Raw genomic sequence first — 27,015 nt, forward strand, 5'->3', positions numbered from 1 at the left:
AGTAATTTGAATGCAACCAGGCTTAAGCACAATTTTTCTGACATCAACCAATTATGACTGCAAAATTCCTTACAATATTATTCCAAACAAGTGGTAGAATATACATCCACACACCTACTCTGAAAAAATTACTTATTCTTTGCACTTCCAAGTATTAACATGCATATGCACCAGTGACAAGACAGGAATAATGAAGTTGTATCTAGACAGTTATCAACACTTGATAGATTATCTGTCTGGTCGTATGTCCCATGTTTTAAGTGCAATTTAAAAATCGGTATTACAGTACTTTGTAATGTCAGAGGCAGAACCTTAATTTAACTTTATAATTCTAGATAAAATAGCTTTCCCTTGAAAATGAAGTGATGCATCACACATTTCAAACTGGGTATTCTATAATCATAGAGCTTTTTGTTACTGTTAAAACTGCAATTTAGTTTCTGAGGCAGAAAAATGCAGTAGTACAAGGAATACATTAATAAAGGTTTTAAAAATTAGGCTAAGAAAAATCATTGTAGCTAGAATTTCAGGAAAATACAGGAAAGGACTCAGAAAACATTTATCAGAGAAGCCTAAAAATACACATTTTGAGGTACTTTTTTAATTGCATGGATATTATACTTAACTAGTCATCCACAGTTTGGATGGGATCTTATTCCCAAATTCCGTATTTATTTTGCTCTCATTCCACTGTACAGAGCTGGCAGGAAAACCTTACTGTGAAACATATGGCATTAAATTATCAGTAACACCATTATATTTGTCAACAGAAGACAAATATTGCTCTTCTCCCCCCTCTTCCCCATACTAGACAGGTAAACAGTCTTTTTTCTTTTGTCAATCAAATTTCTAGGTTCACCCAACTCCCACAAGCTCAGCAGATGACAAGTTACAACAGCCAGAATGCACTTTCATTTAACCAAAATACTTACTTTTGCATAATACTTACGTGTTTTGAATGCAGACCCTAAAGCAAAATTCACAGAAAAATGGGAGGCTTTGCATGCAATTTTCCACCATTTTTGGTAAAGATCAATAAACTACATTGGGTTTAGCTATATTAAGACTCCAAGACTGCATCCTCATTTGCAGGTATCACATTTTAGTCAACAAAGCAGATTCTAAAATCATTTATACAAAGCTAAGAAAGCACACAGCTCTAAGACACAGGTTCAAGCTTTTGAAAGCTGCATTACTTTGCTTTTCATGCTGAAATACAACAAAAAAAAAAACTAATTGTTTCGCTTCATTAACTTTATTTATCAGCCAGGTGGAAATGTTTATGGATACTTGTGTCATTAATGGCAGGCCTATGTACATGTTTCAAGGGGAAGCATTCCTGTATCAAGTAATTTTTGCACACATGGGAAGTATTTTTTACTCCTTTAAATACTTAATAGGAACACGTTATGCCACGAAAATACTACTGTCCATAATCCACTAGCAAACAGCAAGATGTGCACTTGTTAAGAATATTCTGTATATTCCCTTCTACTAACAAGAAACACATAACACCTTTGTCCTGCTATTTCCCAACCTACTGTATAGGGCACGGGTACAGGCATACCACTTCACAGTTGAAATATTAGAAATGCTCGTATTCAAACACCTGGAAAACAATCTAGTCTAGACAACAAAGACAACAAAACCTAACATGAAGCTGGCACGTCTAAATTGGATTGCAGTGAACAAAAGTTCTTGTCAACAGAACTACAGCCAACAGCATTACTGTATCTTCACTTACGCATTCCAGAAGACAGACACAGGATTAAGCACGCCTATACACAGAGTAAGCTTCCCTACTGGCACCTTGAGTTTTTTCAAAGCAGAAGTAGTACAGATGGGTACAGGCAGCATGAGAACTTTGAGATCCTTAATGCTTCCACTGCTTCTGCTTGTGATGTACAATATCTATTTTCTGGATAAAGAGAGAAGTTAAGCCCCCAGAGTCTGAATCCAGTACCTTTCATAAGCTCTAACTTCATTTTTAAAAACGATAAAAGAAAATGTAATTTGCTCTCCAGCTTTACCAGTAATCCATACGTGTTCATATTGCAGACTGCAAAAACATCTGTAAGATCAATAACAAACATCCTACTCGTCGTTCATTCTTCTGCTTTATGTAAATAAAACATTCCTCAACATACATCCACTCTACACTTCCGCAGTTTGAATAACACAAACAGAAACCCACATTGCAAATGGCAAAATGCACGTCCTTTACCAACAGGCAAGACACCTTTAGAGACAAAAAAAAAGTTCTACATTTCTGAACAATAAAAAAAAAAAAAAAGTTACAGTAAGACAGCAACCAGACTGAAAAGTCTCAGGTATCAGGGAGCATCAGATTCACATTGGCCAGTGTGTCTCCTCAATGCTTTTCCTCGTCAAAAGGCCCACCTCCACAGGTTCCTCATTCCATGTATGGGTACTCAGTCAATCCCATTTAGTGGTATGATTTGATTTTTCCTCCTGTATCTGCCTGCTTCCACTAAGTCATTCGGGCACACTCTACTCCAAAGCTTGGCTCCTATGTAGTTTAACTTGCCTTCAAGCTTCACAGAGTTGGAAGCTTTGCACTTCCTCTTCATACCCGTTTCCCACCTAGCTGTAACTGGGAAAAAAACAGCATCGTGGACAAGTAGTCACTCCACGTATACCTTTAACAGAAAAGCTCATTACAGTCATTACCTAGAGAATTTACTTATAGGAAACAAGGAAATCCCAGCTGACCACATGCAAGCTTGAATATATTTATTTATTAGGGCAGTTACTTCTATCATGAAGACAGCAAGAAGCACCATCCCTATTGCTGCAAAAAAAAGCACAGTTATTTGCTAAATGTGAAATCCAACCTAAATAGCGAAAACCCAAACCAGGAAGCACTGGAACCTCTCAAGAAGATGGCTGCAGATGCTCAACCATCACTAATCCTCTTTCTCAGCAATACCTAGGTTGCCAAAAGGTTTGGGGGTTCGCTTTTTCTTAATTTCAACCTCGAGCATACACTTTTTTTTGGCATTTGTTACTTAATAAATAAAATTATTCTAAATGCCGCTGCACTTCTTGCTGCTCCCCATCATACATGCCGATTTACTATGCTAGCACTCGAAAAGATAAAGGGTAACTTGTAGAACACTTCAAACATGAAAACTCTAATTTCGAAACACTAAAGGACAATATACGTACTTCTTTATAATGTTAAGTACTTCTGTACTGTTCCTAGAAACACAGAACTCCCATTTCATAGCCCGATACGATTAACAGCTAGACTTGATGTATTTTCAAGTTACAACTAATTCATACATTTTCAAAAAAATGCCTGTAGCTACCTTTTCCCTACGCTTTTTACCCGCTTCTTTTGGCCATTATGTTCTCTACGCATTTTGCTGTTATTGCTCTCGTTCACCTTTCCGCTTGTCATTATTAAATATTTTCATTATCTCCCTCCTGCAGCCTCACGTGTGAGGATCACAAGGCAGTGTGAGTGTAGAGTAAAACTCCTTTGGGTGATTTTTATGAAGGCAGCCGCTTCACGCGGGTGATTTACTGCTCACATTAGAACAGCGGAGCACCAGGCAAACCTCGGAACGAACCTCCCTGCCACGCATTCTGGTATTTCGATCCCATCAAGCTGTGAAACGCAGCGGCGTTCTCACACGGCTTTTCCACAACGTCAGGGCCACCCCGCTCCCTGCGGACCCGACAGGTGACACCCAGCCCGGAAGGGCACACGGCCACACCCCCACGGCGGCTGTTGAACTCAATCGTTACCCCCTCCGCGCCGCTACTGAGGCGACCCCATCAGACGGCCGCTACCCGCCACCTCTGCAAGAGGAGCAGGCAGGTGAGGAACAGGGCGCACCCCGAGCGCAGGAACTCTGGCTCCCACCACCTGGTCCTGCCTTCCCCCAGCCTCGGCTGCGCTCCGGCAGGACAGAGCTGACTACTGCCCGCTCCCACCCGGAGCGAGCCTAAACCCACCGCCGCCAGCGGGAAACAGCCAGCCCTGCAAGCCCCGCCCCTTCGCCGCCGAGGTGGGCGTGTCCTAACGATTAGACCCCGCCCCAGCGAGGGAGGGCGGAGGAGGGGAGTGAGATGTGAGCTTGAGAGCGCCACCACCCGCTTCAGGACGAATAGCAGAACGCCGAGTGAGTGAGCGGAGCTCTCTCGATGCTCTCGGTGCTCACGCCGACCCCTGGTATCCTCATCGCCACTTCCGGCGGTGCGCCAGGCAGGCGAGGGTGCCGGGAGCCGCGGTGGCGGCGGAGGGCAGCTGGGCGTTGCCGCCGTGCCCCTCCCTCCCCGCGCCTCCCCCCGCCTCCCCCCGCCTCCCCCTTCCCGTCAAACAGGTACGGGGGCGGGGCTGCGTTTCCCCGGCACGCAGCGGGACGAGGGGGGAGGAGGCGGGGTCGCGGTCGCTTCCTCGGGAGCGTCACCCGGCAACCGGGGGCCATGGGTGCGATGGTGAGGAGGGCAGGGTGCTGGGGACCGGGCAGGAGCGGGATGTGGCTGGTGCTGAGTGGCGGGAGGAGTTTGGTCGGCCTGAGGAGGCGGTGTCCCGCGGCGTTGGGGCCTGTGAGTAGCGAGGCGTCCCTTTCCCCCCGGGGCGGAGCTACGAATGGTGGCCTGTTGCAGGTGGGGAGCCTCTGTTGCGACCCTCCCCGGGCAGCTGGCAGGTGCTCCGGCAGAGCCACGTCTGTCCTGGCCTTGGGGTGTGGTGTGGGCCAGCCCTCGACAGCCCGCTGGCAGAGGGCTGGGCCCAGGCGAGTCAGCAGGAAGAAAGCTTCAGTGATAGTGTTGGTCCCTATCTCCATTCCCTCTTTTGCCTGCGGGGCAGGAGCGAGGTACCACCAAGAAAGGGATCTGTTCGGGTATCCCACGGACGTGCAGTTGGTCCCTATAACCCGGAGCATCCCTGTTAGGGTGTCAGCTGCTGGCCTGCCACCAAGCGTTTGTGGAATTTGCTCCAAAGGAAATCGGGCATGGCCATGGCTAGGGCCAGTGTGGAACTTGCCTTGTGTAGCTCGTGCAAGTGATTTTTCTGAGAGTACTGAGATGCTAGTTTCTGCCAAACTCATGTTTTTACAAATGTTCTTCAGGGTTAAATAAAAAAAGCCCCAGCTCTTTCACAGTGCTTTTTTCATGTTTGGTACAAGTCATTAACTTTTTTGTGGGGCTTTTGCAGTTACTTATTCATTTGCTTATTTTTGATGTAGTGCTCTGTTTTACTTGTGTGCTAGGTTAAAATCTTGCACTGCATGGGACTTTATTTCAAAGGGGGAGAAACAAAAAGTCTCTTATCTAAATGTGTTGTTTACATTTTTACACAGGGGAAAAAAAAGAGGAGGGGAATAATCTATTTTATACATCAGGACAGCTCTTAAGTCACTTGGCTCTTCATAAAACGGATTTATTGCTTTAAACTGAAAGTGGGTAAGTTTAGATTAGATATAAGGAAGGAGGTCTTTACTATGAGGATGGTGAGGCACTAGAACAGGTTGCCCAGAGAAGTTTGTGGCTGCCGCATCCCTGGCAGTGTTTAAAGCCAGGCTGGGCGGGGCTTTAAGCAACCTCGTCTAGTGGATAGAGTCACTGCCCATGGCAGTGAGTTTGGAACTAGATGACCTTTAAAGGCCCCTTCCAACCCAAACTGTTCTATGATTTTTGCTTCATGTTTGTTCAAAAGGTGAATCAGTTGCTTGAGGGATTTTGGTGAGATGAGGATGAACAGCATTTGTGATACTTAGAAAAATAAGTTTGAGAAGTCACACTAAACTTCAGAAGAGTTCTGTCACTGTTGGTAATGAAATTTCTTGTTGGAGAGTTTTACAATTTCTTTAGTTGTTAAATAATGTTTCTTGAAAGGTTTCTTGAGCGTGATTGAAAAAAGCCTTAAGTACTATGCATAATTTTCTTATGGATGGGCTGGGTTTTGTTTCTTACCCCTTCAGGGGTAGAGTCAGTAATTGATTAAAAATAGTCAGCGTACAAGAAATTAAATGGACCGATTGTAAAAACTGGTGGTGTTCTGAGGAAACATTTTAAATACAAATAGTTGAAAACGGGAAACATTGTGATGTGTGGGTTACTGCTGGTAGGCATCTAAGCACTGTATAGTCTCTTGCTCACTTTCCCTCCCACCCCCAGAGTGGTGAGGGAAGATGAAGAGGAAAACTAAGAAAACTTATGCGTTGAGATAGAAATTGTTTAAGAAATGGGGGAATAGTGGCAAAGGAGAGACTGAATACAGCACAGGTGATGTAAAGACAATCACTCCCACAGGTAGATCAGTGCCCCATCAGTTGCTGAGCAAAACACAGCTAACCTCCCTAACCCCTCTCCTCTCACATTTTATTGCTGAGTGTGATACTTTTATTACATGGAATATCTCTAGTTAGTTTGGGTCACCTGTCTGATTATACCCCCTTCTCATACTCTTGTCCACACCCCAGCCTATTCACTGGGTGGGGGACAGAGGGAGAAACAAAAAAAGGCATTGATGCAGTGTATGCTCTGCTCAGCAACAGCTAAAACTTTAGTGTGCTGTCAGCATTGTCTTGATCACAGATTAAAAATGCAGCACTATACAAGCTGTTATGAAGAAAATAACTCTGTCCCACCCAGACCCAATAGATAAATGCACTTCTTACTGTTTCTTCTTGCCTCTGCTTCTTCTGATCCTAACACAGGTATTACACAAATAATATCTAAATTAGTGGCCAGAATGGGAAATGTAGGTACAATGCTGTCCATTATACAATTCACTCAGTTTTTGGATTCTTGAAGCACACATGACATTACTTGACTGTGTCTGCTGCTGGGCATACATCATTTTCTGTGTTTCAGGTTGGCTGCAAAATGAAGCTCAGATTACTTCTGCAGCTCTTGTTCCTGCTGAGAAAGTGTGGCATCAACAAATTTACAATTGCTTTCATAAACTTCACCTTAGAAACAGTTCAGTTGTTCTTTCTTTCATTTTTAAGCTGCTCTAGCATACAGACAGTCTAGGGTTGAAAAAGTAGTTTTTAGTACTGTTAGTTATTGGTCAGTTCATGCCTATTTGCTATCATTCTACTGTCCTTAAAACTGTCTTTCCTCCTTAGCGGTAACCCTTGTGATACTTTTATTGAAATTTTGTTTTCATCAGGGTTTTTTTGGCTAGTGAAATTCCGCTTTCATTTCTGTTCATAAGGACAATCTGTTCCTCCATCCTGATAATCTTTTCTGCAGTTGCGCTTTGAATCTGTCATTGAGGGTTATCAGAACTCTGTATGATATTGTGCTTAAAGGTTCACTAGTGCCCCTCCTTGCAGGACATTGGTACTTTACTGGTTTTACTGAAGTCTCCTTAAACATTATCATTCTTTCCCCCCCCCCCCCTTTTTTTTTTTGGCCACCTCACTTTGGGTTTACCTAACAATGTACAAGGGTAAACTCTCTTCCTCTTGCTTTTGGTTTTCAGCTGAAGAGCTGTGAATTTAAAGATAATTTTTATAGTCCCTAAACTCCTGTTATAGTCCCTAAGCTATTCTTTAAGAACTTTAATAGGAATCTTGTTCCAACCTGATAGTAAGTTATATCAAAAAATGAAACAACTACATTACGATTTTTATACTAATCCTTCATCTTTCAGCTAAACTTGTAAATTCTTATGTTGTATAATAAATGACCAGTGTCCATGCAGATTACATTTACTACATTTATTGCATGATCTAGCTTTTATATACTATACATTGTCCATTTAAAAATGGCAGGAGAAGCATTTTTTTATATATGTGTGATGAGAAGTATTTTTGAGCTGGGGAAAACAAACCACAGCAAACAAAATTTAATTACTGACTTCTTGCTGAGCTAAATGCTGACCTACACTTTAAAATCTTCAGACAACTGACTGACTAGTGTGTTTATCTTGAGGCTAAAAAGGAAAAAACAACCCTCAAACATCATACTCTCTGGGGAGCTGGAAAAAAGAATTATTTGCCTCAATATAAACTCCTTCTTCAGGTTTAGTCATCCAGTTTTGTTTTCTGTTACACACGGAAATGACTGCATGTGGTTAATATTAAAGGGACCATGCCACAGACCTCATCAGATAACCTATCTAATTTCTGAGACTCTCTTCTTAACCTTCTTGTTTCTGTCTTCATGTTGTGTTACTCAGAACTGTGGGAGAAACTGAATAAATATGAGAGTGAGGGGATAACTTCTTCCAGTTCAATGCTTGTAACCAGTCATAGCCTCAAATGTGAATTTTTCATCAAGGCTTCCCATGTAGTGGACTAGTCTAGTATGTTCCGCTGTGAAAATGAAGTAGACAGAACTACAGTGCTTCAGTATCAGTTCTTTCATTGTGATTTAATCATGGGGATCATTTCTTGCCAAGCAGTCACTCCTGTGCAAAAGGGCTAGTTTGAGCTGTTGTGAAACTGACACTGGTCTTCTGTTGCTAGTGTTTTGGGGTTAGTTGGTTTGTTTTGTATAGTGTAGGAATACTGCTTCCCACATGAACCAAAACTCCTTTTATAAAATGATACTAACTCATGTTACCTTTGGACATCAGGAAAGAGAAATAAAATTTGTGAATAAAAACAATCAAACAAAACTCTTAAACCTTTATAATTTCCATGTAAATGTCACATTTGTTTACTGTTATTGTTGGAAAGCTGTATGTTTTGTCTTACCTGACTCCAGCATTTCTTTCAGCGTTCAGACAGAGGACACACAGAAAAAGAAGAGCAGAAAGAAGATAACAGTAGCACCGAATGCAGCAAACTAGGAATCATGGATCTGAAATTTACTTCTTCAAGAAAATACATTTCCATCAGTGTACCTTCCAAATCTCAAACTATGTCTCCTCATATCAAATCAGTAGATGATGTTGTAGTTCTTGGCATGAATCTCAGCAAGTTTAACAAACCTACTCAATTTTTCATCTGTGTTTCTGGAGTTTTTATGTTTTATCTAATCTATGGATATTTACAGGTAAATGCTATGAACTTGTGTCCTAGGCCAATTCCTTCTACCCCTTTTCCTTTTCTGTAATATGTAGAATATTTTTTTAATATGTATAGACATATATATGAATCAGAATTTAATAGCAGTAAATGTGTAATGTAAGATTCCATTATAATTCATATGCCTACAAGTTTTGGTTCAGTTGGACTTTCAGAACTTGATCTTTTACTTCTGTGTGCAAGATAAACCTTTCAATATTGTTTGGATATGGTTTCTTAGTCTTCTGAAAACAAACAAATTGTAGAACCCTATAGACTGACATGTAAGTCTTCATTGATATTGAAACCTTTAGATCTCCTTGAGTTCCCTGAGTGCTGTACAGTAGTAGACTGCTGTTTTCTCTGTTCTCTTTTCAGGGAAGAACTGAAGGACTATGATGGTTAGGTAGAAGCATAGTATTTATGCTGTTTCAGTTAAACATTTCTCTTCTTGCTAGCCTTTTCTCATTTATCTTGAGCAGCTGCACTTCTGTTCTTTTTAAGATCAGTGAGTATTTCAAGGGAAAGCAGTGATCTAAAAGTTGATAATTAAAAATTGCTATGTTTCCAATGTAGCTTTCAAAAACAGCTAAGAATTTTGTTAAAATAAAGTTATTTCCAGAGAATTAAACAAAGTTAGTGGTAATTGAAAGCAGAATCTCAAAAAGAAAAATACTGGGTAGCGTTTTGTTTCATAATTGACACATCTGCATAATTCTTTATGCAGTGCATGTATTTTTCCATAACAAGTTGTTCTAGTTTTAAATGTTCCTACATTCCTACAGCCTGCAAATTTATAAGCTCATATGTGCTGTTTAATATAGGCACTCAAAATACTAGGTGCACATTCCTAAGAGATGGAAATTACCAGTAAATGTCTGTTAGAGAAAGGTAGTATTTAATTTAGTGTGAGCTATTTATAAATTTTGGATAAAAGCAGTCTCCTGAAGCAAATGAACTGAAAAGCAGTCAGGAAACCGTCTATAATATGGGATAACTATGAATGGATCAAATGTATTCCCCTTGATGAACCAATCTGTTAATTTCAGTGGACTTACACCAGTAGTAAATTTTCTCATTGCATTTTGGAAAACCTAAATTATCTTTTTCAATACTTTGCAAATTATGTGTAGTAGGTAAATCTTACAGTTAATAACCACCAGCTGCAAAGGCTAGCTTTGCATGTACATGAAATAAAAATTCTGTTAATTTTTGGTTTGATTTAGTAATTTGGTGCATGTACATGACCTTGCTGGATTTTTGTTTTTATAGGAATTGATATTTTCAGTGGAAGGTTTTAAAGCTTTTGGTTGGTACCTCACTTTGGTGCAATTTGGATTTTATTCCATTTTTGGACTAATAGAATTGCAGTTGATTCAGGACAAAAGGAGAAGGTATGTGTTTTTCCAAGTATTTTACCCACTGTTATCATATTAGAAGCATTTGATATTTATGGTAAATTTAAATTGAGTGTGAATATTGTGAGGCATTGTTAGCACTTCTGTTGTTAAAATAATGTGAATTTACTGGAACAATGTTAGGAAATGTTTTAGAAGCACCCACTTAGATTTGAGACCTGTAAATAGTCTTCTTGACTCTACTGTCACATTGTCCCACTTACAGAGCATATTCTGTCCTCAGGGTGGCTGAAACAGACTGACTCATGCATGTGTTACTTGGGATTATCATGTCTAGAATAGGACCAACTGCACTTCACAGCACTTGAAGCCATCTGTCACTGAATACCTTTTCCTGAAACCTTGGCACCTCCTCACCAAGAGGTTCCTCTAACATGCTGTGTGTTTTGGAGAGTGTCAGAGGTCTGCTCTCTATTTGCCATGTGTCTAAGTAGGTTTGCTTTAAAAGATGTGCTTAGGTTTTGTGTCTTTCATTTAAGAGAGCATTTGCATTGTAAAAATGTCAATGATCATGTGAAAACTTCACAAAAAAATATTGTCACAATGCCATGACAGGACTAAGAGTCAGGGTATCTTGGTATACCAACCTTCTGTGTTTCCTTTGGCAAATCAACTGAAGCCTTCATCTTGATTCTTCTGTAAATAATATACCTTCTCAGAAGGAGGTTAAATAATTACTACTTGAATACTTGCTGAGCCATGAATTTTTATTGTCTTGTATTTGAATGCTGTTTATTAGCAGTAATTGAAAGAAATGACATTTGATATAAGTCATTTATGTGCATTTTTAAATTCCTGTTGCAAAATGAAATTCATTGAGAAAGATGGTCAAAGTGTATTACAAACATATTCCTTTATCTGTTTTCCAAGCTAAATCTCCTGTATATGACTGTAATACCAAGATTCGTATGTTTATATTTTGTAGAATTCCTGGCAAAACCTACATGATAATAGCGTTTTTAACAGTGGGAACTATGGGTTTGTCAAATACCTCTTTAGGATATCTGAATTACCCTACTCAAGTCATCTTCAAGTGCTGTAAGCTGATTCCAGTTATGATAGGTGGGGTTTTTATACAAGGTAAGTTAGTCTTGCTATTAGATTATTTTTTTGTTGTTTCTTTGGGAGGCATTCATGTATGGAATCCTGTACTTTGTTAAATGCCCTTGAGGCTTTTGGAGAGGGATAGGTAGCATTTTTCCTTTAGGAGAAAAAATACCTACTTCTGAAGCATCTTCTCGGAAAATTTATAAATACAATTAGATGTGGGGGAAAAGAAGTTGTACAAGTCACTCACAAAACTTCATTGTTAAGTAATGTAACCAAATCACATCATAAACCATTTTCAATAGTGAAATGGAAAACTTGGAATGGAAAAAAAAATTAAAATATAGCTGTTTTGTGACGAAATCCCCAACTCCTCTTGTTTGAATCCCAAATTCCTCATTAAAATTCCTAACTTTTGATAAAATGTTTAAGCAGAAGTACATGACTTTACATGTCTTTGGCTAGTCCCAAAGTCATAGCTCATATTCCGAGAACAGAAAAAGGGATCTGGAGAGCAACAGATAAAGTGTATAATAATGTGAATAAACATACTTCAGTCATTCTGCATTTAAAATACTTAAGTATATTATAAATATTTCTATTTGTTCAATGCACAAAGATTCATGAAGTCAGTAAAGCTCTGCATGGCTAAGTGACATGAAACAGATTAGGATGATATGTTTCTGTTGTTGAAGTTAATTTTGCCCTTCTATTTGCAATAGAAAGTTAAACTTTCAGAAGAGGTTACAAGTTTACATATGCATATGCATGCGCAGTATTTACCTTTTATTAGGAGTTATTTGTATCATTTTAATGCAGAAAGACTGGTGCTCCCTTAAAGCTTTGTGAACATATATTGTAGTAGCATTGTATTCTCTGTGATTAAAAAAAAACAAAACAATTATTATGTAAAAAATTTCAGTTAAAGTTTCAGAAGTTCAAAAAAGTTCCCTTGGAAGCTTATATTGAAAGTACAGTTTCTGGGAAAGGAATATGTTACTTTAAACAAGATATACTAACTCCTGCCTTTTCATTTCTGTACTCCTTTTCCACTCCCATCCACATCCCATCTCTTCCAAATTAGAGACAATATAGAGTTCTGAAAGTACCCAAATAATCTGTTAGTGTTTGGCAATGACTCCTCTCTAATCAGTAAAGGCAGCCAAAATGTCTTTCATGAGGGAAAAATCTTAAAACATCTAAGCTGATCTAAAGTTTCTGAGATTGTGCTGTGTCAGGCAGGATGTGCCTTATGTCGTTGAAAATATACTTCTATGTCATTAGGATTAAAAACTTCTGTTGCAGAAGAAACCAGTTTTGGTCATGAAAGGGCAGAGCATTAAGTCTTCTGCTTAAGTAAAAATGTCATTGGAACACTTATTCCTTTGAATTCTAGTCTGCTGAACAGGATAATCATGAAATTCTGAGTGGTAACAGTCCTTTCATGTCATTTGTATTGCTTTTGTAGGAAAACGTTATAACATTGCAGATGTGTCTGCCGCCCTCTGTATGAGTCTTGGATTAATATGGTTTACTTTAGCTGACAGCACAGTTGCACCAAACTTCAACTTCACAGGTAAATATATGTTATATTTTAGAGATTAACAAAATGCTTGTTTTTTTTCCTACAATAAGTGTTCCATAGAAGTTCTAAGAGTTCTTCGTGGAGTGCTTTCAGGTATCATATGGAAAATGCAGGTTTCTTTGTAGCTCTACACTTGGCAGAACGGTATCAGTGCCAGAAGAGACTTTTATTCCAAGTGGAGTTTTTTGTGTTCTTAAATCTTCTGGAAATTCCACCCTTTAGGTTGAAATGCCTCATGCTTGTTCTCTGGGAAGTACTTACTTCCCAGTAGATATGTTTAAATAGCTATGATAAAATTCAGTTTAACCATTTTAAACCATTGACTTTCTCACTTGGATTTGCTGTAGATCTTAGTTGGAATGCCCGTGTTCTGACTTTTCTCTGATGTGTAAAATCAGAAGCAAAGAAAGGATTTTAACCTGCTTGGGTTTAAAAACTTAGTTGAATTTCTGTCTCAAATAGCAAGGGAGAATTGGTTATTCATTAAGTCCATGTAATTTACTTGGTCAATGTTTGGATTAATAACCGAATAGTCAACTTTCAGTGTATTCTCCTTTTGGAATTCTGAGATGAGTTACAACAACTGTTACGACAGGCGTTTAGTGTGAAACTATTTCTTGGTAATGGAGGCAGTGATTTAGAAGTTTTGTTCATAGCCATAATAAATCCTTGTTTTTCAGGAAAAAGCTTCTGTTTCTCACAAAATATTATTTCATCTAGTGTTAGTAACAATCAATTTGTTGTGTTACCTGAACTGTATACATCTTTTGCCTTCCTCATAAATGAATTCTCATGCCTTTTATTGTAATTCTAGTGCTATTTGTAGTGGAAGAATTTACAAAGAAAAATAAAAGTGAATTATATAACCTGCTGTGCATTTAGTGTGTTTGTGTGGTGTAACTGGATAGCTACTTTATAAATATTTTGAGTACAGTATGACATTGATAAGCATGTAATTACAGTCTAGTGTTTCTGATGTATAGATACGTTACCATTAATTTTTGACTACAGCCTGTAAGTGCATTCACATGTTAATATATTCCTTTTGTGAAATCTGAATTGTTTCAAATGTCTTAATTTCAAATGACTTAATTCTGAAAAGACTTGGAAAGTTGATTCTTCAACTGAATGGGACAAGGCACAGTGCAGCAAATGTAGTTAAGTCCTGATGCCCTCAAAGATCTGCAAAATGCAAGATAAAAAACTTTAAATGTCTTCAGAGAATAAACAGGGTTGTCTTTCATTATAAATTTATTTTGAATACTTCAAACAAGTCTCTGTGTGTTGAAGCATAGATCACTACCCTTTGGAGGAAGTTAGTTCTGTGAAAATAGAATATAGAACTAGGATTCAAAAGTCTGCATCTCTCCTTAGGAAGGTGATTCAAAATTCTCCTGCTCACCTTTTGGGAAGGTACTTTCTGTATTTCTATATTCTCTTTTCCTGTTTCATTTTATTCCCATGTCGCTTAATTTAACCAGAAGAAACTTTTCATAATGGAAAAGGTAGCGGTTTTCCATTTCTTAGATGAATTATGGAGATAGATGGTCTGTCTCTTCCTTCAAGAAATGTAGTGATTTTTGGTATTGCAGAAATATAGCTGCTGAAGTGTAAAACCAGTGCTAAGAATTATTAAAAACTTCGCTCACTCTGAAAAATGGCATATTCTTTTGAATAATTACTTTTCTTAATGTAAATCACCGAATAAGAACTGAAAGACAAAAGGCAGAACTTTTTGTCTTCAAAGAGTATCTTCAAAGAAATAACAAAGTATTTAAGGATATTAAAGCTTTGAAAAACATAAACAGCAAAATGTTTAACTTCAGAATTACTGTTTTCCAAAATTTCAGATTTCTGTTGCTGCCTACTTGCTGCCCTATAAATTCATGGGTTCCTTCCAGTGATTTATTCACAACTATTAGAACTGCTTCCATACAAATGAGTAGGATTCTAGCATGGTTTCACAGAACTTCTACTAACTTCTTAAGACCAAAGCTGTTTACATTTCACAGTTCTGAGAGCGCAAAACTTTACTGCGATGTTAAACAAAATTCATAATCTTTGTTGTCTGATGCAAATCCTAAAAATGCAGTATGAGCAGATGTAAAATACTATCTGGATGAACAATTATAGGAGGCTTTCCATTTGTGTTTTTTGTGAGCTTTGGGGGTTTTATTTTCCTTTCTTGCTGTTGAAATCGAATCTCAGTATTGCTGGGCCAAAAAAGGTATCTACACAGATTTTGTTTACACATGAAAGAGGTCAGCTAAGAAACTCTTCTGCCAGAACAGGTACATACTTGTAACTAAGGAAGAGGTATACTTTTCAATATGGAGTTGGTGCTAAGAGTTCAAAGCATCTCCTGTCATTATCAGATCGGAGAGGTAGTGGTAGGTATCCTAAATAGCTGTGAATAATAAATACAGGAATTCCAAGAGAGACCAGAAGAGAAGGGTGTGGAGAAGGAGATACCCTTGAAACATTAGAGGTATGGGAACTTCCGCTGTTCTGGCTTTACAGGTGTAAGTGAAATTAACTATTTTCAGTGAAGACACAGCAAAAATACTGATTGCATGCAAATTCTTCCATCCTAGACTATTTGTGTAGGTGCAGTTTAGTCACAGACCAGGGTGTTTTGTCCTTAGCTTCTCTGTTGTTAAGGAGATACTATGTGGTTTATTACATCTACTGTGTCTTCTAATTGTATGTATGTGAATTATTAAAGAGATCTTAATGGGCAGGTAAACTCCAAACAACATGCTAACACATTTGTGTGGTAGCAGTTGTGAGTATGAGAATGTGTTGGATATATTTACACAAGTTTGTCAACAACAATTTGTATAAGCAGTGTTAATATCTTAATGACTTCAAACATCACATTAATAAGGTAAAATACAATGTAATGTAGTATTTCAGTCAAGTCTGTTAGTGCAAGACCTCCAGGTTTAATATCTTTCAGAAATAATTTAGGATCATTCTTCCAGTCGTTTCTACTCACTCTTTACGTACTACATAACGCTACTGGTCTCTTTCATGGTTTTGCTGCTGCTGCTTGGCAGGTGTAGCGCTATTCTTCTTTTCATACTCCAAACTGTGTATGTATGTAATATTAACATCTGTCTTGTCTCCACATTTCTCTTTTCCATGCACACTTACACTTCAGATTCCAGGTAACCTTTTTATCTCAATCCAGTACTGAACATGCATTTGTCCAGTGTTGTGCCTGGTTCATTAAGCACTGCTGGAAAATGTATGATACTGAATACGGAGATATACTCAGTCACATTAACAAAAGTGATCTGCAGCAATGCTATTGGCAAGCTATACCTTTGGACCAGAGCTGAATCTAAGTAGTTAACATATCTATGTCTTCAGCATAATCAGTATTAAGGTTATCATTTCATTTCCATTGGCTCATACCTTTTCCAATGCATGATAACTTCTAGTAATGACAAATCTTTTTCTGTTGTCCCAGTTGTGTTACTCTAGCCTGGGAAAAGAAATGGTTCCCAAACTAAAAAAATGCTGGTTTGAAAGTCACAGAAGTTTCTCAAGAAGATGCCAGCTTAAACTTCATTGGTCTTAAAAATGTCAAATCTTTAAATTCTGAGAATCTTAGGAGCTGGGATTGTTGGTGGTTTTTTGTTTTTTTTTTTCTCTGCCAAAAACTTACACTCCATTTGGTCCAGTAGAACTCCTATTCTGAGGCCTCCAATAGTAAACATAATATTAAGAAAATATAACACTGCTTATTTCTAGTCTTACACTCCTCATTCATCGAGACTAGAGCACACCGTAAACATGATTTTGATGAGTAGTATCTTCTGTAATATTGTATACTTAGGAAAAGTGGTATGTCAACCAGTATGTATCATTAAATGCAGTAGTTGCTACAGGCGGGAAAGAATTGGAAGTTCAGAGGTTGGAAAATGAATAGTGACTGGTGTGAATAGAAAGTTACTAATTTTTGTTATTGGAAAGCTGCTTACATTACTGACTGCATAATGACTTTGTTGTGAACAAATATAGTAACCTAAAACCATGGGGTTTGTACTTGAACAGCAGTTTTTAAAAATTAATATTTCAGAAATGGAAGATTTCTGTTGTGAGTCCTCTTGCATTTGTTTAACCATTACATCTAACTTTTTATTTGCCTTTTTCAGGAAAAAATAGGAGTAACTACCCAAAAGAGTGTGTTGTCTGGTTATTTATCTTCATTACAAATACCTAAATAAATGCAGTTGACATTTTTTCAGTCTTTTTACTACAAAAAATACAGCTATCTTCTTTATAGCAATGTCCAAATGTTCTTGTCAAGCTTTGAGACACACAGTGCTCCGGAGTTAACTGGTGGAGAGAGCGGAGGTGTACACTGCTTTACAGTGGTATCACTAAATCATTTTGCTGACATTTAGAATATGCGATAGAGGGGGGTTGTTATGATTTTCTTGTTCCTGAGATTTATTCCCCCCACCCCAGATAAGTAAGGAGTGGTTTTTGTCACTGCTCTGGTGGTAAATATTCTGAACAGGTTTTTGTTTCTTTCTTTCTTATATTAGGTGTGGTCCTAATATCCCTTGCCCTCTGCGCAGATGCAGTTATAGGAAATGTACAGGAAAAAGCTATGAAGTTGCACAATGGTTCTAATTCAGAAATGGTAAATACCAGATTTGCAGTTTTAAAATAACGTAATATAGACAAGGCGTACAGTGACAGAACATGAAACTTAATCTTCTTTTCTCTTGCATATGTAAAGGAGAGCTATTAGTGTACTGTTCTTGAAATTTTCTCCTTGTTTGGGGCTTTTTGCTGGTATTTGGTTTTTAAGGTTTCAAGGGTGCTGCTTTCTATGTGCAACTTCAAATGTATGTATATTGTAGCTACAGAAACACTCATTTCTAGCAATAATTTCTGTGTCTACCCTGCAGGCCTGAAATCAACAGAGTGTTTTCTGAATGATCATGTGCATCTCTGAAAAATACATACTGCTTTTCTGGTATAGGTGTGCACGTGTTACATGGAACACATTGCTTTTCTTACTTGCTAGACTTCTGCTTATAGGGTGCTAGCATTTGAGAGGCAGCCTTTTTTGAAGCTTTTGAAACTGACTTTCAGAATAGGTGAATATGTGTGTTCCTGATTCAGTGAAATACATAATTCTGTAAGAAGTGTCTTGCTCACTATTTTTTATATGCTTACTTGGAATGTGGATTATCTGTTCGTGAGGTTTGCTTTGTCTTTTTTTTTTTTTCAGACAAAACATGTTTGAACTTGGCGTCTTTTTCTCTAAAGTCAAGTAAATACAAGAAAATCTTTTATTATAACAGACATTATTTGAATATGCCAAAGTAATAGATGAAATTTAATTTACACATTTGGCAGGTATTTTACATTTAACTGGGAAATCCAGTTACTTATTTGTGAGGATAACTTCATACATGAAATTAAAAATCTATTAGAAGAAAGCTTCATTTAAGGCTGAAAGTGATCTAGGTTGGCTCAAGAAGTTTAAACAAAGTTTCTGGGAAGTGGAAGAATATACCAGAGAAGCGTCACTGTGTTTTAGTTTTTATTTTTGTACTTTTTTCTAGTATTCATTGTTGCCTGCTGCAGGAGGCAGATCTTTAGCTACATGGACCTGACCTGACCTAGTGCAGACTTCTTCTGTAGCTTTACTCTCTGAAATCCAAAACAAAATACAGTCTTCAACTCTTTTCTTGCCCACTTTGTACCTTGCCAGCCGTCATCTGGCAGTTACTAACTGCCTTACCTACAATGCTCCTGTTACTTCCAGAACCTTGCTTCTTATTCGTGATAGTCTGACAAATTTTGCTCTTCATATTGTATGCTCATACTTTTTTGTAGAGAATCATTGTAGTGATTAATGATAGAAAGATTTTGGGTTTTTTAGGCTTAGATACTACACTCCAGGATTTTGTTTGGAGAAATCAGTGCAGGAGTACAAGCAGAATTTCAGAAATTATTTTTCCAGGCTTGATACTGTAGGTAAAAATTTAAGAGGTCTTCTGCGTCAGAGATCATGTTTAATGGACAGTTATCTGGAAATAAAACTGAATAGCAAAGGAATGTGACATCTGCAGGATCTGTTTTGTTGCTGAATTTGGAGCTTGCCCTGGATTAAGCAATGATGAAAAGAGAAACCACTGCTCTGGAAGGTTATACCTGATTTTGCCTTGTATGTTATTCAGATGAAGTGACCTATGTCACACTGCCTAACAAAGAACTAGTAATGCAGTACTCATTCCTGGTTGTGAAAGTGAGGTCTTTGGGTAGTTTGGCAGAAAAGCTGGATGTAGAGCCAAATTAAGAACCAGAGGCTAATTTTTGTGCATATAAACAGTGTAAAATAAGAGCTCTGATGATCAGGTCATGAGTTTCAAAGCAGTTCTGTTTTTAAAATGTATATTCATCCCCCTTTATTGTAGGGCAGTGATAAGTCTTTTGTTATCTCATGGCATTGTAATCAATTGTTAATAAATTTATTTTTGCAAATAGTTGAGATAATATAACAAAAAAGCAGCTGATGAAACTTGTGTTGAAAGAAGGCCTGTAATTGACACTGAGTTTTGAAAGTGTAGTCAGCCTGATTAACTAGTAATGTGTAGAAGAGTTCTGTTAACTGTATCCCTTTTTCACAAGGAAAAGCCCAACAGCTGAATGCCTTGCACTGCATAGATTGGCAGTTTCAGCTTCTGTTGTTGCTTCTACATGGGAAAGGATGGGGTGAAGGTTCTTTTGTTGCTGTATGAAGCTATGAATTAAATAAGGGTACAGACAAAACTTAAGTTTACCTGTTTGTTGAGTATAGGCTTTTTTAAGTACTGAGCTAGGTCAGAGCTGATTGAAAACCTTGAATCCTATAACCGTAACACGGGTGCATCATGTGCATGAACTGAAGTGACAAAGATGAAACTTATATGACACTTCTGGAAGTTGTGGTGATTATGTGCTACCATTACAGTTAATATAACATAGATCTTTACTGTGTAGGGTAAGCAACAGAAAACAAAGTACATTTAAGATGTTATTTGAACTATTAAATTACATAGTTGTGTGAAGTTTTATTTAGGCTGTGAAATCCTGTATTTGAAGGATTTGCCACAGTCAACTTTGATCTCGGGATATTATTAAATGACTACCCTGCAAAACCTTTTTTTTTCATGTACTTGTGGGTAGGAAGAATATCTCTAGCACTTATTACTCATTTTTTACTGTAAATCAGCTATTATAGAAATCCTAGTAAAAATATCTTCAAACAGTGCAAATTTAACTCTCAGAAGTTGAACATACTAATAGGACCAAGCGTTTGAAAGAATTAATTTTGTCCTTTTATATAGTATCACCTGGTAATTATTTTCTCTTAAACTATTCTAGGTTTTGTATTCCTATTCAATAGGTTTTGTGTATATTTTATTTGGATTAATATGCACTAGTGGATTAAGCCCTGCAGTAACATTTTGCTCAAAGGTAGGTGTAAAGATTTACTTTTTTCTATGAAGAACCTCATTGGAAAACATTGCTCTGTAAGGTTTAGAAAATCTCACCACTTATCTAAAGTCTTTTCATCATGTAAACTGGTTAACTTGTATAATTCATATATTAAGAAGGTTGTTACAGTCTTTGATGTATAAGATAGGGTAATGTTTTAAAAAACAAAACAATCACAGGACCAGATTTATGAGCTTATAATTTCATTATTATTTTTCCATTATTTAACTAAAATTAAATAAGGATCTTTGCATGAATGCATTGTTGAACAGCTTATTATTGCTCAAGCAATTGATTAAATTTTGTAGTTTTATGTCATTTTGCAATACCTCAGGGTTTGTTTTACATTTTCCTAACGGGCTTTTTTTTGTTGTTGCAGCATCCAGTTCAGACTTACGGTTATGCATTCCTTTTCTCCCTGACTGGGTATTTTGGTATATCCTTTGTTCTAGCTTTGATTAAAATCTTCGGTGCCCTTCTGGCTGTAACAGGTATGAACAAATTATATCTTTACCGCTTTTGGTATAAAAGCGTAAAGTAATTCCATTATTTAGGAAGGACCTTTTGAGAATTGTTCTTACTCTGCGTTCTTTATGCTGACTGATTGTGATTTGTGTACCATTGATCTTTACCAGTATATGTGGTTGAGAGCTTCCTGGTTCCTTCTGTGCCACAGTTTCAGTATTGAAGAGGCTGCTGAGTAATCTTGTACATGTATCCTGTGCTATGTTTTAGTGAAGAAACAACACTGTTCTAAAGAGGGAAATTGCAATGGAAATGTATAGTCAAGTGACTGAAAGGTCTACATATCAGAATATCCCCAGCTGCAGGAAAAAGGGGAAATGACCTTGCTGTTCATTTCAACAGCAGTTGATTGCACTATTAACATTTTTTATGTTTCTAACAACGCTGAAGGAAAAGGCTGACATATTTTGCATCATCTTCATGTACACCTGTTTTCAGGCTGTCCCTGAAATTATTGCTCAGCACTATATACAAACTGATGTAGAATATAAATTCTTTGTCTGTAGAAAATTGTTGCTTCCAAACTTAAAATGTAACTTGAGTGTGTTTTTCAAAAATCTGTGATTTAGCTTCTTCTGTCATCTTTATAGTTGCTACAGTAGTCTGTCAAGAATGGTTACACTGGGCTCATTCCTTCCTCAGGTTACCTTTCCTTTAAACTACAAACATTAGTCACAAGGGCCTGCAGGGGAAGTTGTAGCAAGATGACATGGAGATACTTTCCTCTTTTCCTTCTACCCCTAAAAGCTGGTTTCTGTCAAGTGATGCTCTGCCTTCATCTGTGGTCGTGGAGAGGAAAATACAGACAGTTTTTTTTCTGACCTGAGGATTGCATGCTCTGCTTTCCCATTAATTATTTGTTCTGCAGCACTTCTGTTTCGTGTGTGTTTTTAACAAAGTTCAGTAGGCCTTCTGACTGGACATTGGCCCAGATGAGAGTGTTGTTTCATGTATTAAAATAGCTTTTTTAAAAAATAAAAAAATCTTATTGTGCTAAAACATATCTAAAAAATACTGTGGCGTAACAAACCCTTTCCAGGTTTTCCTTTGCCTGACCTTGATAATTCTAACACTTGAGCCCTTTCTGTCTTGCCTGTAGCAATGTGAAAATGTTTATTGTGCCTTGGAAGAACACCACATTCATTACTGTCCCTCCCACCCCCCATCTACCCTCCCCTTCTTTGGGGGGACTGGGGTGAAAGAGTTTAATGAAAATTATATTTCTATTAGCAGAATGAGAAATTATCAGACTTAATTGAGAAAAAGAAGAAAAGGCACTTAATTTAGAAGGAAATGGTTACATAAATATTTTAATTAATAACTGATTTGAAAGAACAGAAATAATTGTAATTAGAAAAACTGAAGTAATTTAACGATTTTTTTAAATTATTCATCTGTAAACTGTTTTCTAATTAAAACTCAATTTTCTTTTTCATTCGCCTTTAATTTTTTATGTAATAGAAAATCATTTTATTTGATGCACATAAATTTCTTTACATTTAAAGAAAATTGCTACTTAGAAGTTGAGACAGGGGCAGATAAAGCAATGGTGAAGGCTGTTTCTTCTACTACAAAACATGCTTTTAAGTAAATATTTGTTTGTGGGGGCAGGTTGGAGAGAATGAAACTTGCTTTTCTAGCCAAAACAGTGAGAAATTACAGCAGGAGTCACTGGTTCGTTTTGTCTCAGTATGTTACAGTAAGACTGACGTGAGACTAATATGAATGCAGTTGTACAAGTAAGGCTTTACAGTATTGTATAGTAAAATGTACTTGATGGTAAGCAAAACACTTTGAAAAAAACATATTTTTATTTAAGTGCAGGCAATTGTCCCCATTTGTTTGTTTTATCAAGTGAGAAGCCTGCACTATCATATAGAATATGATTCCCTAAGGGTTTCATTCCCTTAACCATAGCTGAATTTGTACGCCTAGCTGCACTGTCACGTTTTTTTAAACAATTTCAATAACTTTTACTCATTTATTGGTTTTGTTTCAGTGGTGAAGTCTGTAGGCTTCCCAGTACATAATTTACTGTATTGTTCGTAGCAGATAGCAAGGAAACTGTTCAAATCATTGTTGGAGCTACAGTTAATTTGAGAGTATCCCAAACAGGTAGTTTACTTCCATTTTTAGTAACAGGGTTGTGTTCTCAAGTCTCCTAACTCCCTTAATTCTTTCTAGTGATGACATGTAGAAGAAGGTCTCTTAATGGTTTTGATGAAAACTTCCCAATGAAACCTCTGAAGTCAGACATCGTTGAGTTTCTTGGGTTTCTAACCAAAGTTGTATTTCTCTGCACTGCTAGGTAAATTTTCAGTAGCTTCAAAAGAATGCCAAGGTGATGACCCCATTCCACTTAAAAATAAAGCCCCAAACACCACTGAACTGTAATAGCATGAGGTGGAAATGGCAAGAGATTTGTTGTGTCCATATAGTGATACCAGTTTTTTCTTCTTTAACAGGTTAATTTATACCATTAGTTACTTGAAAGAGTTGTTTGTTGCTTTCAGATATTGTGAATTGATTAGCTTGAAGTTATTAAATAGCAAGTCTTCTGGAAGTTTCTCTGCTACAGGTACTGTGACTGGCACTGATGCTACTTATGCGGTGTACTTGTTTCAAACAGCATATGGTTTTAGCACTGTTTCGTACTGGACTAGTGCATCTGCAGTCCGTGTTTGCACCAAGGATGATCATTGTTTTAGCTAGACAAGTAATGATATTATCTAATATTGAAGCCTAGATTAGGTTCTTTTGCTGTAACTGAATGCTTAAAGAAGTAAATATTTGTTTTCCTCCGCAGTAACAACAGGAAGAAAAGCAATGACCATTGTGCTTTCTTTCTTCTTCTTTGCAAAGCCGTTCACATTGCAGTAAGTATTTATAGTTTTGAATGGGTTTTTATGTGTGTTATAAAAAAATCATGGTCTTGATCATGGAAATATAACAACAGTGATTAATCATATTCAGGCTTTAGTGCTTTTCATTTCTTATCTTCTACAAATGTTGGCGTTCTGCTGTAAATATTGACTGGCTTGTTGATGCTAATCATGCTAGAGAAAATAGTTTCCATTTTTCAAGATGTCTGGAAGACAAGCTAGTACACGTGTTGGCGTTTTGGGGGTTTGTTTTGTTTCTTTTTCTTTTTGTTGTTTATCTAGTGCTTATGATACTTAATAAATTGGGTACTTTCTCTGTGAAGGAAGATTTGGCTAAAGGAAGGCATTTTCTCCATGATGGTATTATTTGCCCTTTTATGAGCTCAGGTGGTATTATTTCTCCTTTTACGAGCTCTTAACTGGCCTTTTTAAACAACTGCAAGCTTCTGTTATCTTGAGATATTCCAAGATTTTTGAGCTTGGGTTTCTTCCTTTTTTTTTAATTTTAAGGAAAAGCTTACATTGAAAAATGCAGCTAAGTTGATACATTGGTCCTAATTACTTTTGGTTTGAAGCTAAGTAGTACTCGGTACTATTGCTATGCATAATTTCTTTTGAGGTTTGAGAACAAAGCTTACAGCCAAATGCCCAAGTTCAGTTTACTCCAGCTAACAATCTCGAAGCTTAAAATAATGGAAAGCTGAAACAAAAATGCGCTTACGTTGGAAAGTATGGCTGTAAGGCACAGAGTGAGAACACATGCTGGGCCAGTTACAGAGAGTATAGTTCTCATAACCACAGGAAGAAAAAGTGTACTAAAACCCCTCAGGATTCCTTTATTCATGTGAGAAAGAGGAGTTACTGCTTAGTTGTTACTTAACTATAAATGCACCTTAATAAGCTTTCCAGCCAGAACAGGAAAAGGAAAGGTGGAAGGATAGGAATAATAAAGATGTAAGCAAATCTTTCTCACAGTCCGCTAATTTGTTGTTGTTTTTTTCCTTGAACTCTTCTCTCCTTACTGTGGGGGCTTTATTTTTATTCCATCCACAAATATTGGTATATAAGTGTTACAGATGAAGTACTAATGTACTAATGGTAATTTTTTTTCTCTTCCTCCCCCTTCCTTTTAGATACGTGTGGTCAGGCTTACTGGTTGTCCTTGGTATATTTCTGAATGTTTACAGTAAGAACATGGATAAAATCAAACTGCCTTTACTGCATGGTCTCTGGAAAAAAAATGTGGAAGAAAGAAAAACAAGGACGTTGTCACAAACTGTATAGACAGTGGTTTATGCCTTGTCTAGGCTATGACTCACTATTATTTTATTGGAACAGTCTTCAACTGATTCACTTTCCAAAGGGAACATTATTAAAACCAAAGGAGCTGAAGGCATATTGTCTGCTTGCAGATTGCTAGAAGTGCACATTTTTGTGAGCCCTTTCTTCAGAGCACTTGAATTCATCGGTAAAGGTGTTTCAGGCCATTGTCAGATGGCACTATCAGGCAATGAAGGACAACAGCTCCTGGCAAACGGCTGAGAAGCTGCGCTCCAAGTGGGACACAGGAGAAGAGTATTTTGGCCGTTTTAATAATATTGGCCATGTGGCTGAGCTGAGATTAGTGGTTCTTCGTTAATTGTCTATGTGGGATAATTTAAATGTAATACTGTATTAACATTTAATGAAACCTTAATCAGCAACTGGTTGACCAAATTGTGATTTTAAGGGTGGAAGGTTTACAATATGGTATGTTGTCACTGTTTTTCATTTTAAATAAAAATGTTGGGTTTTTTTTAAGTTACTGATTAGGTCACCACAGAACCTTGTATTTATTGTAATAATTGATTTTTCTAGGGGAATATTACAGTGTTACTCTTTTTTATTATTGCTTGCAAGTAGCAAAAATGAGATTGAGGTTGTGCAGTCAACACGTGTGGTTTTACAAGTGGTGAATGGGCTTTTAGGCCTGAACAGGGTTAGAACACAGAATGAAAAAGCCGAGATTGAAACAATGGTGTAAAAAGCTGTTATTTGCTTATTCTGTGGCAAAATACAGAATTTTTAGTGGCCTGTGGCCCTGCATATCATGATGGTATAGAGAGAGGTGGAAGTCCTTTAATTAGTATCATTAAAAGTCTTCATTTGCAATATTGGAGTAAAGAATAACAACATCTGCTAAGGTATTTGGAATATGTATTGTGTCAGTCTTAGTGTGGTCCTGTGATGAATTTAAGAGGATTAGGTTACAGATTACAATTTATTTAATGACAGGAGGAGACAGTATAATACCAGTCTGTCTTTTTCATCGTGAATTTAAGAAATTAATTTAAGACTAAGTCCATTTATCTCTCTTACTTTCATATTCATCTTGCTTTTGAATCGCTTGCCATCTCTTTGATTTTATGTATTTAACAATGGCACTTTAAAAATACTGATCACCTTACAGTTAATTGTTCTCATGTTGTCATGACTTTTTTGTTGTTGTGTCTCTTAGATGCATCTCGGTGTGTGTTCTTTCAACTTAGACAAAAGTAAATTGGATAATAGAATTATGCAGTCAGGAAGAATGTACAAAGAATTGAAATATCTCACAGGCTTGCCTTCTGCCAAAAATGCCGGTTTATGAAAGTATTCAAAATGTGCAAAAGTGTGTTCCAGACGCTTAGGAAGAATTGCTGTTCTAAAGAGTCTGTGATCAAAGCACACACACACAAAATGTGCCTTAAATTTTGCTTATTGTCTTGGTAGCTAGTTTATGGCATATTAAATATGTTATAAAATAGAACATGGAATAGCATAGCCACTCTAGCACAATGGGACAAATGAGTGGAGAGCTGTATTAGCATAACTGCACTGTTTCTAACACTTGAGCTACTGTGGTGTGTCAACAAGACCTTTTACCCCACACACACACGGTATTTCCAAGTTGGGAGAATTTATCGCATGTAACATTTTCATTTTTTAAATTCCCAGCTACTGCAGGATTGATTCTGTCCTGGATTAGGTAGAGAGGTGGGAGTGTGACCAGCAAATAAATCTTGAAAGAGAAG

General features: G+C 37.3%; 1 protein-coding gene across 2 annotated transcripts; it reads left to right on the forward strand.

Moving 5' to 3' along the window:
- Positions 1–4,354: 4,354 nt before the first annotated feature.
- Positions 4,355–26,420, forward strand: SLC35B3 (solute carrier family 35 member B3). 2 transcript variants are annotated; one of them, XM_057399273.1, is made up of 10 exons: positions 4,359–4,467; positions 8,707–8,985; positions 10,269–10,390; positions 11,340–11,494; positions 12,930–13,037; positions 17,606–17,703; positions 20,442–20,534; positions 20,935–21,046; positions 23,887–23,956; positions 25,096–26,420. In XM_057399273.1, the coding sequence occupies exons 1-10, from the start codon at positions 4,456–4,458 to the stop codon at positions 25,244–25,246; spliced, it is 1,200 nt and encodes a 399-aa protein (XP_057255256.1). In that variant the 5' UTR covers positions 4,359–4,455; the 3' UTR covers positions 25,247–26,420. The 2 variants fall into 2 exon arrangements, with proteins under 2 accessions (XP_057255257.1, XP_057255256.1); XM_057399274.1 differs by lacking the exon at positions 20,442–20,534 and having other exon boundaries at positions 4,355–4,467.
- The last annotated feature ends 595 nt before the right edge of the window (positions 26,421–27,015 follow it).

This window comes from Pezoporus wallicus, unplaced genomic scaffold, assembly GCF_028554395.1.
Source record: "Pezoporus wallicus isolate ANWC-B61680 ecotype Strahan unplaced genomic scaffold, APGP_CSIRO_Pwel_v1 contig_818, whole genome shotgun sequence".
Classification (NCBI taxonomy): domain Eukaryota; kingdom Metazoa; phylum Chordata; class Aves; order Psittaciformes; family Psittacidae; genus Pezoporus; species Pezoporus wallicus.